The sequence below is a fragment of the Echeneis naucrates genome, chromosome 9, assembly GCF_900963305.1.
Source record: "Echeneis naucrates chromosome 9, fEcheNa1.1, whole genome shotgun sequence".
Taxonomy (NCBI): Eukaryota; Metazoa; Chordata; class Actinopteri; order Carangiformes; family Echeneidae; genus Echeneis; species Echeneis naucrates.
The window spans coordinates 5,523,303-5,538,897 of record NC_042519.1 but is presented as its reverse complement, the minus strand read 5'-3'; the positions used below and the strand labels follow the sequence as shown (position 1 = coordinate 5,538,897).

The 15,595-nt window shown below is 40.7% G+C and overlaps 1 protein-coding gene across 4 annotated transcripts in view; it reads right to left on the bottom strand.

Moving 5' to 3' along the window:
- Positions 1–15,595, bottom strand: part of galnt9 (polypeptide N-acetylgalactosaminyltransferase 9) — a 93,352-nt gene that overhangs the window by 29,870 nt on the left and 47,887 nt on the right. For all 4 annotated transcript variants that reach the window (XM_029510759.1, XM_029510758.1, XM_029510756.1 and 1 more), the window contains 2 exons: positions 10,592–10,789; positions 1,719–1,836 (listed from right to left, as the gene is read on the bottom strand). In XM_029510759.1, the coding sequence (XP_029366619.1) occupies positions 1,719–1,836; positions 10,592–10,789 (316 nt within the window). The remainder of the gene's footprint in view (positions 1–1,718; positions 1,837–10,591; positions 10,790–15,595) is intronic.

The window sequence follows — 15,595 nt, the reverse complement described above, 5'->3', positions numbered from 1 at the left end:
CAACCTTTTTACCCAGAAAAAGCTACAGGAGCCACAACTCTCAGTTAATTATAAATACCCCATCAGCTTTCTGTCTGAACTCTGCCTTTCATCGGCTGCCTTTAGTCAGATGGTACAGGGCTCAGCTATTGTGAGCTGCCCAGGCTAATTGTTAAACATGTTCTTGTCAATCAAGCCTATCCCAAATGGCAACTCTTCAGCAAGCACTACAATGAGCTGCCTGAGCCATGGCAGCCTTCGAGGAGTAATTGCCGTCCATTCGCCAGAAGCCCATCTCCATTCCATTAGCTGCTGTGCAATATGAATGGCCGAAACTGCTTGTTGACTGCAGACATATTCAAGCTTGTGCATGTGCTGAATGGCCTCTTTTTCCTTTGGCATGTGTTTCATTTCTACATAGAAAGGTTAAACAGGAGGAGGGGTAATTGCATTTGTGGCTGCATTGTGTTCAAGACAGAGAGGCAGATTCTCTCCACTTCATGAATCAAAAAGATACAGCAAATATTCACAAGAGGCAGAGTCAATGAGGAGCATGTATGAGTGAGAGCCCAAAGAAGTTTGCTGTTACGCTATATCACCCAGTTCAATAGAGTTGTTCTAACTTTATTTTGCTGCTGTAGCTGAATTGATCTTCCCCCACGAACATCATCTAACTCAGTTGCATGGGCTGTTAGGTGCAAATAAGCAGCTCTACTGAATAAAAAAACACTGTGTAACCTCTGGGGGACAGTTGGCAGTTGGCAGATAATGCATAATTCGGAGCTATAACCTTATGATAATGGCAAAGCAACCATCAGGTAAAGATACAAAGAGCTAGATGACTGCATCATTATTAAAAAAGCATCCCATTGATGTAGTGGGGGAAGCTACTCAGTGTGGAATAATAAGAGGCTCTGAAATGGTCATCAAAAGCTATAAATGTCTGGCTTCAATAAAGCACCGGTGCAATCTGCAACCCAAGATCCATTCTCCAGCCAGGGTTCAAGTGCTTTTCAAAGGTGGCTGACACTTCAGAGGTGGCGTTGATCTCATCTTGAGATTTCGAAAATGGATGTGGGGACGACGTCAAATGAAGGAGTGGGATCCTTCAAGCATTTCTCATTCCAATAAGCCCAAGGAGTGCGTTTAGATTCAGAACGGTTCCACTCGACTGGAGAGAAACATTTTCTGAATTTAAACGGTAACCAATTCTCAAGCAAGCCCTTCGCTCACATGAAGCGTTAAATTTAACTCAAAGCAGCTGCAAAAGAGATTTACATTTTCCGTATACAGGATTTAGAGCCGTTGGGTTGGCTGAAGATTTTGCATTAAGGGGATTTTTTCTTTCCTCCGCACTCCCATCTAAGAAATTTTGCAAAGTTTAATCATGGCTTCTGTTGACGCCCCTGGGTTTTGCATTTTAAGATGTGTCCCTCCAACTGGGAAACATGGGAAAAATTTTTTTTATCATTAGCTATTCCAAAGTCTGACTATAGATTTCACAAATCATTCCAACGAGGACTCTTAATACTACCCCCTCATATATGGGATTTGTAATTATGGCTTTTTGTGTGGTGTACAGCTGCATGCAGCCCTCAAGCTTTGAAGGAATGGTTCATTGAAAACAAGCAATTTCCAAACAATTGCATCTTCTGGTTTACACTGTGAATTTTAATATACAAAAATTGCATTTTAGGTCATCCATCAAAGTCTACTTTCTCAGCATCGGTGGTCCTTACCCGCATTCCAAGCTCAATGTTCTCACCACCGTAGACCTCCATGCCAGGATCCAGCAGTCCAATCTCTCCAAAGTATTCCCGATCTACCACAAAGGAGCAGCCAATCATAGCCGGAGTTCTGTATGAGAACACAGAGAAAGGATCCTTTGAATATAATCATTCAGCAACCACATATTTATACACCCAGTGAGAATGATAAAATAATCACTGCAATCAAGGCAAGGCATTTCTGAATTGGCCAAGAAAATTAATCATTGAATATTAGTTGCAGTGTATTTTAGTAAAGTGTAATAGAACAGTTTTATCACTTAATCGACTTAGTGCGATTTTCCAAATACGACACAGGTCTGGCTTTGCTTTTTGTTTTAATAATCCGTAAGGGTATATATGTAAATGTACAGAGAAGATGGATTTTAATATGGGAAAATGAAGAATCTTTTAATCACCCTTCAAGCTCCTTTACTGCGGATAAAATACGGTTTTTAGTTTTCTGCGACTGTGGTTACTGCATATGTGCAGCATACAGGGACTCTTATATGTTTCCTTACACAAGGTTAAAATTTAATCCATATGGTACGGACAGCCAGCCCCTCAGTAATCTCTTAAGCTTCCATTTCAGACCTGAGTGGCAGCATATGTTGACAGAGGGGCAGTGTTGAAATGTTAGACGGATGAATGAAAACAATCTAAATTTATCATCAGCCCACTTAAAAATGCAGCCACTGTAACTGAGACAGAGCTGTGCTTTATGCCACCACAATGGACTGGGTTTGGGGGCCTGGCGTTCTCTGCAGCAGGACTACCTATCTCCTGTTGCTGTTTGAGGACACCAAATTGTATTGCGGCTTTAAATAAGAATGTTACTTTACCTTCTATCCCATTCAAATTAACTCACAGATGCAAGTTCATCACTAACTGGCTTCTGATGAACAGAGGCGTAACTTTCATTTTGAAATGTATTCAGTTATATTTCAGCGGAAATGTCATGTTTATGTGAGTGAAGTGTGGTTTGAGCAATTATTAAAAGTAATGACAAACAAACAAATAATGTGCTCTATTTTTTTGTGAACTCATGTCATGACATCTGACATCTGACAAATAATTCGGTATAATTAGGTTCATAGTTTTTTCATAGTTTCATAGTTTTTTCATTTTCATTTCATTCTTTTCATTTGGTGAGTCAGCTATTTCCACTCCCAGCAGACATTGACCAACGTTGGCATTCATTCAGACTCGGTGTAGTGTAGGTAATGACAAGGACACTCCTTTTTCACTGTGGTTTGATGTCCACCAGGTCCTGAGAGAAACATATCTCTTTAGCTGCCAAACGCTGCACATGTTCATTAGCTAATATCTGTTCCATGGTGATGTGGTGGAAAGATGATGGAGTATGGAAGCTTTCTATTAAAATCCCTGCTGCTTCAGACAAGGGGGATGAAAGTAATGAGGATGAAAGACAAGAGCGAAGTTTCAAAAATTTGAAATGACAATGCTCTGCATCATGGGGGGGAACTGTGGAGGCGGAGGATACAGTAATTCTCTCACTTGTGTCAGTGTGACTTTAATATTTAGATGAGCTAAAGATACTACCGAAGATAGTAATAAAGTAAAATAAAACGTCCATTACAATAATCAAGGATGGTATTTTAACTGTAAATCGCAGTCAGAATACTTATATTTTGGCAGAAACCCCTAAAAAACATGCAATTTAACAACCAACCGTGGGTAAGATGACAGAACAAGAGGGAGATATTGTTTTTCACAAAAGCTTGTGCTGGCTTTCCACCTTTACGAAAAGAAAAGAAATGGTCCCACTTTAGCTGCTGTCCCCCCAGGGCTGTTTTCCTGTACTATTATCTGTCAAGTCCTAAGTGCTCTGGGACAAAGCTCTACAAAAAGCATTCCATTCATACAGAGCACTAAGCTGCGCTACTTTCTTTTTCTAAAGTGACCAATGAGTGGCTTTATTCTTCTCTCTAGAATGATGCCCAGGGTAACCTCACCATAAAGCCTACACATTCACTCACGCACGCACACACACACAGCCAAATGTGTGGCTGCCACTTCAGTTTGCTAGCCATAGCAGTTGGAAGTACTATTAAGCAGGAGCTGCATTATGATTAATTGACTCCGTATTAAAATAGTGCACTGAGCCATGCAGGGTGTGAGCCAACAAGAAGATGCTTTTAGGTTTAGAACCCATATAAAACACTGTCTGAACAAGCGGCAAAATAAAACCAGATGTAGATGTAAACCTTCTTGAACCAGCTTTTCCACAATTATTGTAATATAAATCTTTCCGGTCTGACATTTATACTACGAGCCATATGAGTGGTGTCAAAATGATGTAAGTTGCTTAAAAAGGACAGTTCAAAGTAACAACTGTGTGATACCGTGAGAGGTTGATGTCAGACTTTACTATATTTTTTCTGTTTCAGCTTTTTGCAACCAACAGCTAATTACTCTGAAGGCCTTTGCTCCTCAATGAAAAGTAGCTTCAAATTATTCATGTTTGCTGACTTGCACTTTACACTGTTCTTGCCTCATGTAGCTGTTCTCAGGGAGAACTTTCAAGTGCCATTATTTGCACTGGCTGTGCACATAAAAAGACCTACACAGCACACACTCAGCCCCGTTCACCTCATCCTTTCTCCTCTCTTGACAAGTGACCTACCTTTCCTGTCTGCAAACGTTGTGCAGCTCTCTTGAGTGTTCCCTCCAAAAAAAAAAAAAAAAAGCCTCCCAGTAATGTAAACACTGTTTCTGTGATGAAGTACAGACTGCAGCTCAAGTCAGATGCATGAGAGCGATGACGCTATAACCTCTGGTTGCCCACATAAGGTATAATGGTGCAAAAGTAACAGGCTGACATTGGTAGGAATTACACCGTGGTTAAAAACCCCCCTGGTGAAAATCACAATTTTTGTAACCTTGCTAAAATTTCCATACAGTGATATTTATACAATATGAGCTACGACATTAGTCAAAACCACGGCTGCATTTTTCTACTTGGAACTGCAGGTAGAAGAAACAAAAACAGCTGGGGGGGGGGCTGCTGTTTACAAGCCAGCAAACATTGTAAAAGCTGTTAACTGCATAAGTATTTATACGTCTGATAAAAGATTTAGGTCCCAACAGACTCCTCACCCGAGTCTAGGTCTGACTGATTCTTAGACATGCGGCTGAGTGTCTCTGATGTTTCCACTGGTATGAAACATCTGGATGACTGACTGATGTTTCATCTGTCGAAAAACTTTGCCAACACAGAGAGTGACAGTTTGCATGAGCAAATAATTAAAAATAAGTACACGTGTAATACATCTTCCAATTCCCAATTTTGGTGCACAACAAACTCCTTGACCACTTCTTGAGTTTGGCACTAACTGAAGCTCAAACGTCTGTCTGAGTGTCTGATGTTTCTCTCATTAATCATCATGCGGCCCTCTTCTCTTTCTACTGTAAGCAGCGGTGATGAGCAGGATGAATCTCGCCTTCATACTTTTTTGGGAAACATACATGATGTCATTTATGGCGAAGCTGGATGCTGCTCCAATTTGTCTCGTGAGCAATGTAATCAAACACATGAAAAAGTAATTCCCCTGCAAGAGGCAGTTAATCAAATCCAATTAACTGAATAACGGCCAGCTGTTTCTCCTGAAATGCACAAAATAGAGTGACTGAATACAGCAAGGGTTAGCTGCTAATGTTCAACAACTGCATAGACACAAGTCAGTCATTGAAGAGACAGATTTACTAGCCCATCTACTAACACAGTCACAGTTGCCACAGTTTCCACTCTGCAATCCTGTCACCATGTGTAAAACACAAAGCATTCCCCTGTGTTTTTTTTTATTTTCTATTATTTTGTAGGCAGCAATGACACAGCAAGGTACAGTTCTCTCTGAACACATTTATCTTACCTACACTTCCCCTGGTTCTTTGTACTTAGGCTAGTTGGAGACAGCACAAAGATTCAGTTCCCTTAAGTTTGTCAAAAGGGAACTTGGGCACAAAAAAGCAAGCCCAACCAACAACGTTGTCAAAGGATATCTTCTAGTTTATTTTAGATATTGCAGATTGCAGATTGCTGATTGCTGTTGGAATCTTGCAGTGGGTCGGTGAGTTTTGTTATTTTTAGTGTACAGATGGTCAGCCTGCAGGCTCATCCGTCTCGTGCACCCTGTGACTTTGTCCCCTATATCATTTGCTTGAAGTATGCTGTATGAACATCTGATGCATGTATGCATTTGGCAGGATTGCTTATTTTTCTCCCAGATGAAGATACTGCTGGGTTTTGTTTTGTTTTGTTTTGTTTGGGGGGAGTGGGGGGGCTGGCTTTCTGTTCTGCGACCTCTCATTAAAATCTGTATGATAGCCCAGGTGCTTTAAGTTAGGCATGAGATGAAAATGGCATCATAAAAATGATTGAATGACTATCCTAAAAACAGCTTTAAAGAACTGATACATTAAATTCACGACTCCTTGCCCTATCCAGGACACTGAGACATCAAAATTCTAAAAATAGAAAACTGCATCTGCTGGATTCTTTTGTTCATTTTGTGGGATGGGCGTTTGTTCTGAATAAAAACATCAGTTCCTGATTCCAAGGTTTGTTATATTCTTTTATGCATCATCTGTTGAGCAGGTCACTGGAGTCTTGTTGAATGTCTCATTAGCCAGTTTATGCTAAACCTCCTCTCAATGGGAAGGCTTATGGTCATTGTTGGTCTCCTCACCTCATGCTCGCATGCTGCTGTGCAAAACATTCCTCAGGCATCATCTGCTGAAGTGAGATGCTAAACAACAACAATGGCTGAATGTAATAATGAACAAAAAAAAAATGTTTAAAGGTGATTTAAATGGCAGGACAATGAATCATACAGCTTTTTAAAGGCAAGACATCCTTTTAACTGTTTCCCCAGAAGAAATGTGAGATTTCGTTTTAAGCTTCTAAAATTACTTCTAAAACCTTCCTATTCTGCCCTTTCTCCAGAAAACTACTTTTTGTACTATCTCCTCTCTAAAGTGGCTACAATCTTCTCCACCCCCAGAATATGGGACATTTGCACCTTCATTGCCCCCTTTTACTCTTTTTCTTTCGGAATATGTCCTGTCATAAGACAGCCTTAAGAATGGCCACAGAGCTCCTGTTGTTTATGAGCAGAAACCTTCAGGAAATAAGTGGGAAAATGATTTCCAATTGAAATCCCCACACACCCAGCACACTTCAACCAGCCCCTGAGGCGAACCTGTCCATTTGCAGCAAAGTGTCAACAGGGAAACACAAACCAGCTCTGCAGCGCCTGAGCTTCTCTCATCTTTTTCCCGATCTCGAATCTAGCAGTTCATGCTCAATAATATATGATTTTCATGGCACTTTGATAAGACAATCAATATTTAGGCCCACGGTAAAAACTGCCATCATATTGTTTGTGTGAGACAACACGTATCTAATAAACGTCTTATTGCTTTGCCTTTGTTGGAGTTGTTGTAATGATGCTCAGATTTTGTAGAAATTTGTACATTTTGTATTTTATAGTAGCTTGTGATGATATATGATATTCTGGCCGTTTTCATGTTTGCAGTTTGGTAAATAATAATCAATGCATAAATACATAAAATTTAAGTGATAGAAATCAATGAATGCACCTTTTTCTAATTGTAGCAACTCCTTTTGCCAATATGGTGGTAGAGTCTACTGGCAGCGCTGCTATCTGTCAAAGAATCAATCCTAAAATGCTTCAGGCCTTTGAACAGCCATCAGCCAGTGGGCAGCTTCACATCCTCAGGCAGGTTCGTGCCCCTCCAATGTCTCATCTTAATACTAAAGTTGATCAGGCTTTTGGCTCAAGAAGAAGCTGGCAGCAGACCTACAGCAGCTACTCTATTAATGTAGATGCTTTCAAGTTTATTTATTCACTGTCTTTATTCTGTCTCAGCTTGTCCTTGATCTTTTGATGATGTGGCTCGCTCCTGTCTTACTCGATCACAATATGTTGGTTTTTCACAATGTTTAAAAGTCGGATTAAAAGCACTAATTAAATTCTTACAAAGCTCTGAAGAAACAATATTTTGGGCTGATAGTGAGATGTGACCCTGCTGGTGCCACGCCTGAGTGTACCTTAGCCCTTTCCTCATTCAGCTCCCTGTCTGCATGATAGCTGAGTAGATACGCTCTCTTTGCTTTCACTTGTGTGCAAGAAACAGCTCACCTGCACAACACTTACTGTAGATGCCCTTGAACGAGATAAGAAGCCTGTAGAAAGCTGATGTCGCTGCTTCTGATCTCTAACCTTTTTGAGAGAGGATGGTAATGTTATTATCTGTACGATATAAAAAATACTCAACTGGCTGGAATATCATTTATCATTCATTTAAAACTGTTCTTCAGGTCTGAATTCAGCATAATATTTTTAGCAGTTGAATTGCAGTAGTGAAGCATCAAGCCAACATCAGCATTTATAATTCAGCAGAGCCATGAATAGGGAAAGGACGAATACCAAAAGCTGAGAACTTCATGTTGGCTCTGGTTTGACCTCATACCTTTGGCTGCTGGTGATCTGTCCGTATTATACGTGGTTCTAAAGCAACATGTGAAATGTTCAGCTGGTTATTCAAGTGGCCACATCATGAGATACTTCAGATATTTGCTGAGTGCCATTTCTTAGCTTCCATGTTGCTGAGACTGATGCATTTATGTATTTCATCAGTATGATCACAGCCAGAGGAGTTAACCCTGAACCCTGGTAGACAGCCATTACGTTAAAGGCTATTTGAATAAGGACAACCTCCTTTGCAATGCACTGTCTTCTCCATCTTTTTTCTCAGTTGTTAATATTTATTCCAACCTGAAGTACAATTGAAGCTATTGAATGCCGAAGACTATCAATAAAAGATATTCACATCCATTTTTGCAGCTACAGCCCTTTTGCTGGTTTTGAGCATCTTCCAGTTGCTACTCTCCTCATCTCTCTTTTGTTGTGCCTTTTTGTTTGTGCAGGCTCAGCCACGCTGCCGTGGCAACAAACTCACGGTAAACTCCTCTGTCAAAGGATGGGAGTATTTCCAGCTGTTAAGGCAGAACTGACCAGTTCTGATGTGAGTTAAAGAGATGATGATGCTCAGCTGTTTGCCTCAGGATCTGATACTGCAGCATGCTGAATATGTTACTCTAGCTTTTTATTGTTTGCTCTAACTAGAAAAGAGAAAATCAGCATCTCTAATTAAAGAATGTTTATTTTTACTTGTGTGTGGTTTTACTCTTTACACCTCCGTATCACAGTCGTGGTTGAAGGCATTACGTTTTCAAGTGCTCCATCTGACTATGTATATACAATGTGGGTGGAGTCAAGGATGAAAGACTAGATTTCGGTGGCAAAATGTCAAAGGTCACAGTCAGCGTTGCCTCTTGAATGTGAAATCAGAGGAACAAAAAGGAATCATGTAGTCAATTTATATTCCTATTAAACTTACGCTCATAATGAGATGCTATAACTCAAATGTCTATAAGGACAAAATGACCTTATCAACATTTCAGATCAAAATGACCAAAGGTCACTTTCACTCTGACATCATAATTTTCTTTTCTTTTTTTTTTTTAGCCGCCTATCTGTCAGGATCGCAGGGGTCGCTGGAGCCAATGACGTCATGATACTCTGCAAAACTTCTTTTGTTTAACAATAACTCAGTGTCGTATGTTTTCTTATTGTTTATCCACTTCTATTCAACATATCGAATGGCCTGGGTGTATGACAATGTGTGATGTAGGTAAGTGTGCCTTGCCAATGCAGATGTAATTTATACAGTGACATTTGGTGCATCATTTAACATTTAGATTTCAGTCAAGGACTCTCAAAATCATCCTCAATATTCACTGAGTCACTTCAGCTATGCGGACTCATTGATATTGATTGGAAAATAAAACAATTTCCATGTAGTGTAAAAATTCTTTTTCAGCCAATTACCAGCTTTCAGACAAGGGCAATTTATTTCAAATTTTCTGTGTTTTTCACACACTGACCAGTCATATTCGTCAAAGGGTATGATTGCTCTGTGCCTCACTTTGAAAATGACACACAATCACAGGTAATGAGTTTCATTTAGACAGCACCATAGTTATAAAGCAGAAATTACATGATTTAATTTATTCTTTGGAGAAAATTATTTGTGCTGGGGAATAATTCGTCATGCTGATTTATTTTATTTCTTTAAGTTTTTAGGACAAAATCTCTATTTTCCTTTGTATCTTCCTTTTTATTTTTCAAACCACAGCTTTTATTTTGTAGCAGATACTGTAATTGGAGAGTCAAACCACATTTCTGGGGTAAATTGCTTGATCTATGTCACAGGCCATGGACTGAAACACCTTAGTACTAAGTTTATGGATATAGATAATAGATTAAATGTAACTGGAAGTACTCAGTAGTGTCCCTTTAACTTAACTGAACACAACATGATGTCCACGCAACACAATTAGTCTTGCACTAATTTTCAGTCTATTAAAATCCAACATGATTTTACTAAGGATGCACATAACCAATTTGAGGATTACACAGACACATGATGCAAGCTTACGTTTTCCTCCAAACGGCAGCAGAACAATGGACTGCTCTGCTCATACTCACGACACAATTACACTAATGACACCACATGGCCGTAGCCTCGTGATCCTGCATCAAAATGAAGATATTCCTCACGGTAATTACACAGCTTTCTACAAGGAGCATTTATTTGTGTGTTTGGGGGTCATACTGGACAAGAGAGCATCTTAGTCAGATGATTCCATACATGAATAAGTCATATCCCTTGGCTATCCATATTTAATCAAACATCCTCATCTATAATATACAGTGTTGACTAACCAGGGCTCTTACCTGATGGGAGCTGTCTCATCCCCCTTGTCCAGCCACTCCTGCGGAGGAATAATGTACATGCACCACAGCCCCCAGTTGTAGCCGTGGGCGGCATTGGCATACTGCTGCACCTCAAATGTGTTGTACTTGATGTTGTCTATGGCAGGCAGGATGATGCGGGTGTGGTCTTCCTTCATCCGGGTCAGGATAGGTTCAGCCCTGTGGATTACAAGCAAGACAGTAGTTAATGGCGGACCATAAGGAGAGACAGACGCTTCAGATGAAGGTTGCAAAAAGGAAAAAAAAAAAAACAATGAGGGAAGAACTGTTTGCCTCAGGGCAAATATAAAGCTTTGATAGTTTCATTCTGCCCTGTCAAATTTTGAAGTATTAATATTGCAACAATGTTAAAACAAGAATAACCTCATGGGTAATGTAACTGCTTGTAAATGTAAAATGAACTGTGTCTGTGAGTTTACTGAACTGGAAATCAACTCGAATATTTGAAACCACATTGAAGAGAAAAGTATTTATTAGAAATCCTGATTACACAAAACAATGGGGAGAGGAGCTATGGATGACTGCATACACCATCTCCACTTTCACTGTAATGCTACATTTACATGGGTTTTCGGTGATGATGCAGTCTGTCCAATCTGCATTCATTCAACATTCATAGAGACTGCCAGGATCCGCTCGCCTCCTCTGTTTACAATGCAAAGTTGCAGCAAAATGAATTTTCTGCTGAACAACAAATAATATGGTATCATATTTTATATCTTAGACTCATGAATACGAAATGTCAAAATGTGACACTTTTCCAGGTGAGAAACCAGATAAGAGGTAAAACCTGATAAAGCAAAACAAATCAGGTGAAAAGAGAGGCTTAGTGCGCTCCCAGGAGAGCGATCCACTCTCTTTCTTTTTTATCTGTTGTGAAAGGTTGTATGTTAGTTTTCCGAAACAGCCTTTGCACAGTCTTCATTTCATTGGCTTTTACTCAGGAGCTGCTGGTCCTGGTACAAATTCCCTTAGAGCACGTCAAATGGAAAGCAGTTGCCATATTCATGAAACATCTGATGGCTGAGAGTGGCTCTTAACGGGCCAGTTTAAGAGACACTCCTCGGACTTATGGGCTCGTCAATCTTAATGTTAATACTTCCCAAAAAGTTTTTTGTCTCAGTACATGGAGCATTTTAGCACCCACAGCTGAACTTGTGGAACGTTAGAAGTAGTGGAAATGAGCCACAAATAGTCTGAAATTGGCTACTGCAGGCGCTTTGTCAAGTGACTGGGTCAACAGTCCTAAAGGACTTGAAGACATTAACCTTTTCAGAGTAAAAGTCTAAAGCCTGTTTAACTCTTACTTTGAGGCATATTTGGAAGGCAAGCTGTTTTGCATGATATCCAGACTAAGAAGATATGAACTAACATTGGCATTGATTTCCATCACTGCAGACAGTTCAGACAGTCTGTTGCTGAACTCACAAAGTTTCTTCTCGTAAAAGCAGTAAACAGTTGCTAATGCTAACATTAGTTATGTAATATTTAAGTGATGTTCACCTGTCGTGGGAAATTGTATAATAGTGTCCAGTGTACTGAGGGTGGACTTACATACTGTTGGTTTGGACTGTTTTTGATGGCATTGGACTCATAGTTAGCGCTGTTGCCCCACAATAAGAAGGTCGCGGGTTTAGTTCCCGGCCTGGGGCCTTTCTGTGAGTTTGTATGTTCTCCCTGTGTCTGCGTGGGTTTCCTCCCACCGTTGAAAGACATCATCCATCCATCTTCTAGCACTTTTCCGATTTCTGGGTCACGGGGGTTCTGGTGCAAATCCCAGCTCACTCTGGGTGAGGGCGGGGGAGGGTGACCACCAAGTCACCAGTCCATCACAGGGCCAACACACAGAGACAGACAGAGACCAACAACCACTCACACTCACACTCAGACCTACAGACAGTTTAGAGTCACCAATTAACCCAAACAGGATGTCTTTGGGAGGAAACCCACACATGGGGAGAACATGCAAACACAGAAAAGCCACAGGCCTGGAACCCATGACCTTCTAACTGTGGGGCAACAGCACTAACCAGTATGCTGCCGTGCTGCTCCGAAAGACATCATGTTTGGGTTAACTGGTAAACTGTCTGTAGGTCTGAGTGTGAGTGTGCGTGGTTGTTGGTCTCTGTCTGTCTCTGTGTGTTGCCCCTGTGACGGACTGGCGGCCTGTCCAGGGTGACCCGGCCCCTCACCCAGTGTGAACTGGGATTGGCTCCATGACCTGGAAACGGATATGTGGTAGAAGATGAATGAATGAATAATAGCATTTGGATTATCGCTGTCATTGTTTTACAGCCAATCTATTAATTATCTATGGGAGCAACAGAACAGATGGGGCAGTATGGGACCGTTTCAGTCCTTCTTCTCATTGGCCATCAAGATATTTGACCTGTTCATAAAATGTTGTTCTGCACCTTTGGAGGATTATTGTATTCTACACTACTACTTTCTGCTGTGATAGTTATCTATGATGAAAGATGAATAATGCACAAACCAACCCCCTCACCCAATCATTAGATCATATGACTACCCAAAGCAAAAATATCTCCCCCCTTTTCTCCCCATTCTTCACATTAACAGCAGCTCAAATGTCTTAATAGGAAACACTGAGCCACTGTTGGAACTTGATATATGGAGCAGTTTTAAAATGAAAACACATACAGAGAGCTCCCTCTGCTTTCTAAAGCCTTGGCTAAGGGAGACATGGTGTTGAGATCCATATGGTAGAGAATGAAGCAGAAGCGCTGCTGGCACTGGCTGCATTTGTATAATCTTCACACTGAGAGATGATCTCCATCGTTTCTTCAAAGCAACTCTTCACACGCTCAATTCTTCACATGATCTACTTCTAAAAAAGATGCTGCAATTATAAATTGATAAATGCATCTCTCAAGAATACTCCCACATTCCAACTTTCTCTGCACCTCCCCACCCACTGGTTTTCTCCCTGTCTGTGTTAGCCCTGATTCCTGCACCCACTTCCTATCCCCCATCTATTGCTCTTCAAAGAGTGAAACCTATTCATCTTAAAAAAAGAAAAAGAACAAAGAAAAAATATGACTTATCACATGAAGGTAAGGGCCAGAAAGTACAGAGTGAACAGTTCCAAAACGACCTATATGGGATGATATTGGTAAAATATGGGGCTTGGAAAATAAGAGCTCTTATAAAAAGCCATCACCTAATAAAGTGAGAGTGGTTGGTAAAAATATGACAGCCTCAGTTCTGAGAGGCAAGAGTATGAAGCTTTCTGGCTTAACTTAAAAGTTCCATGAATTATCATTGCTGACATTGACATGAGTTTTCTTCTCTAATTTGTGTCTTTGTTGAAGACCAAAGCTAACTGCTACAACCTGGCAGTCTCTCCCTGCCTCTTTTTTGTTATGCTCGTCTTTAAATTAATTTCCATTTCACTTATTCGCCTTCTAGCACTCCATTTCCGGGTCACAGGTGGTGCTGGAGCCAATCCCAGCTCACTCTGGGTGAGGGTGGGGTCACCCTGGACAGGTCACCAGTCCATCACAGGGCCAACACACAGAGACAGACAGAGACCAACAACCACTCACACTCACACTCAGACCTACAGACAGTTTAGAGTCACCAGTTAACCCAAACATGATGTCTTTGGATGGTGGGAGGAGCCGGAGTACCTGGAGGGTAAAAGGAATACAAACAATACCTGTATTGCTACTAGGATACTAGTAGTAGGAAACTAGGATAGGTAAGCATACATATGTTTCCTTGGTGATTTTTTTTTCTGCTGCTCTTAATAAAATTACATTATCACACTGCAATGAAATATGGGTTGAAAAATTGTTCACTTAGAATCCCAAGCCAGCAGGTAATGATGCCTCTAAGGGCTAAGCCCAAAAACATGAACATTCACTGTAATGAACAGTTTCTGTGCTCCTTGCTTTTCTTTAACCCTCTGTATCGATCTATTAGGGTTTCTGCTTGGACCCATTAACTCAGTATAGGGCCACGACTATGGTAATATTTTACAAAGGATAAAAACCTTAGCGCTTTAAAGATTAATATTATGATATTGTAATGCATATTACAATTCATAAAAAACTATGATAATTTAACAGCAGTATGTTGTATAATGGTGATATATGCAGAAAGCGTTTTTTGAGAAAGTGCTTTCACCAGATGCATCCTTTTCATGTCCCAAGCCTGTGTAAGAAAAGTGCAACCAATCTCACACTGGTGTAGTGTAAGCAGCCTCCATATTCTTACAGGCTGGCTTAATCTGTCAAAAGGGGAAGATGATTGACTGTGATAACATCTGCACTCTCGCTGACAATGAAAACACACTCATTTTGACTAGGGGGCACATAAATAAGATAGCTAATGAGTTCATGAAAGACCGACTGCCCCTGCACCACGTCCTCGTATCGAGGGTGTAAAGATGTGTTGATGGAAACAATAAAATATATCTGACAGTTACATTTCAAAAATGACTTGATGGAAATGATCATGCATCTGAAAGTATCACATTTTTCCATTAGTCTGATGTTTCTACTGTTGATGGTTGCGATATTATAGTGGTTTTCTTTTTTGAATAATACCATTTCGATGTCTCAGAGCTCTCTGACGAACAGTGATTCCACGATTTGAATTGGGCAGAGTGAGTTAACTCGTGGTGTAACGGTCAGCTTTAACCTTTTACATAGCATAGATCCAGTAAACTTTCTCTACACTTGTTAACTTTCAGGAGGTTTCTCTGCCATCTCTGCTGCCTGCCGAACATCTTCTGCTCGTTTGCTTGCGTCCTTGAAAACCCCAACACACTCCACAGGCAGTCAGCAGCTCCTGTACCTCAGGGATCCATGAGACTGATTAGATGGAGACGTTCTGGAAACGGGGACACATCTGGCTTTGACAGACGAGCCTACGTCATCCCTCCTCCTATATCTGCCACTCCATCTGCATAACACCGAGAGGGTTATTCATCCACGCAGT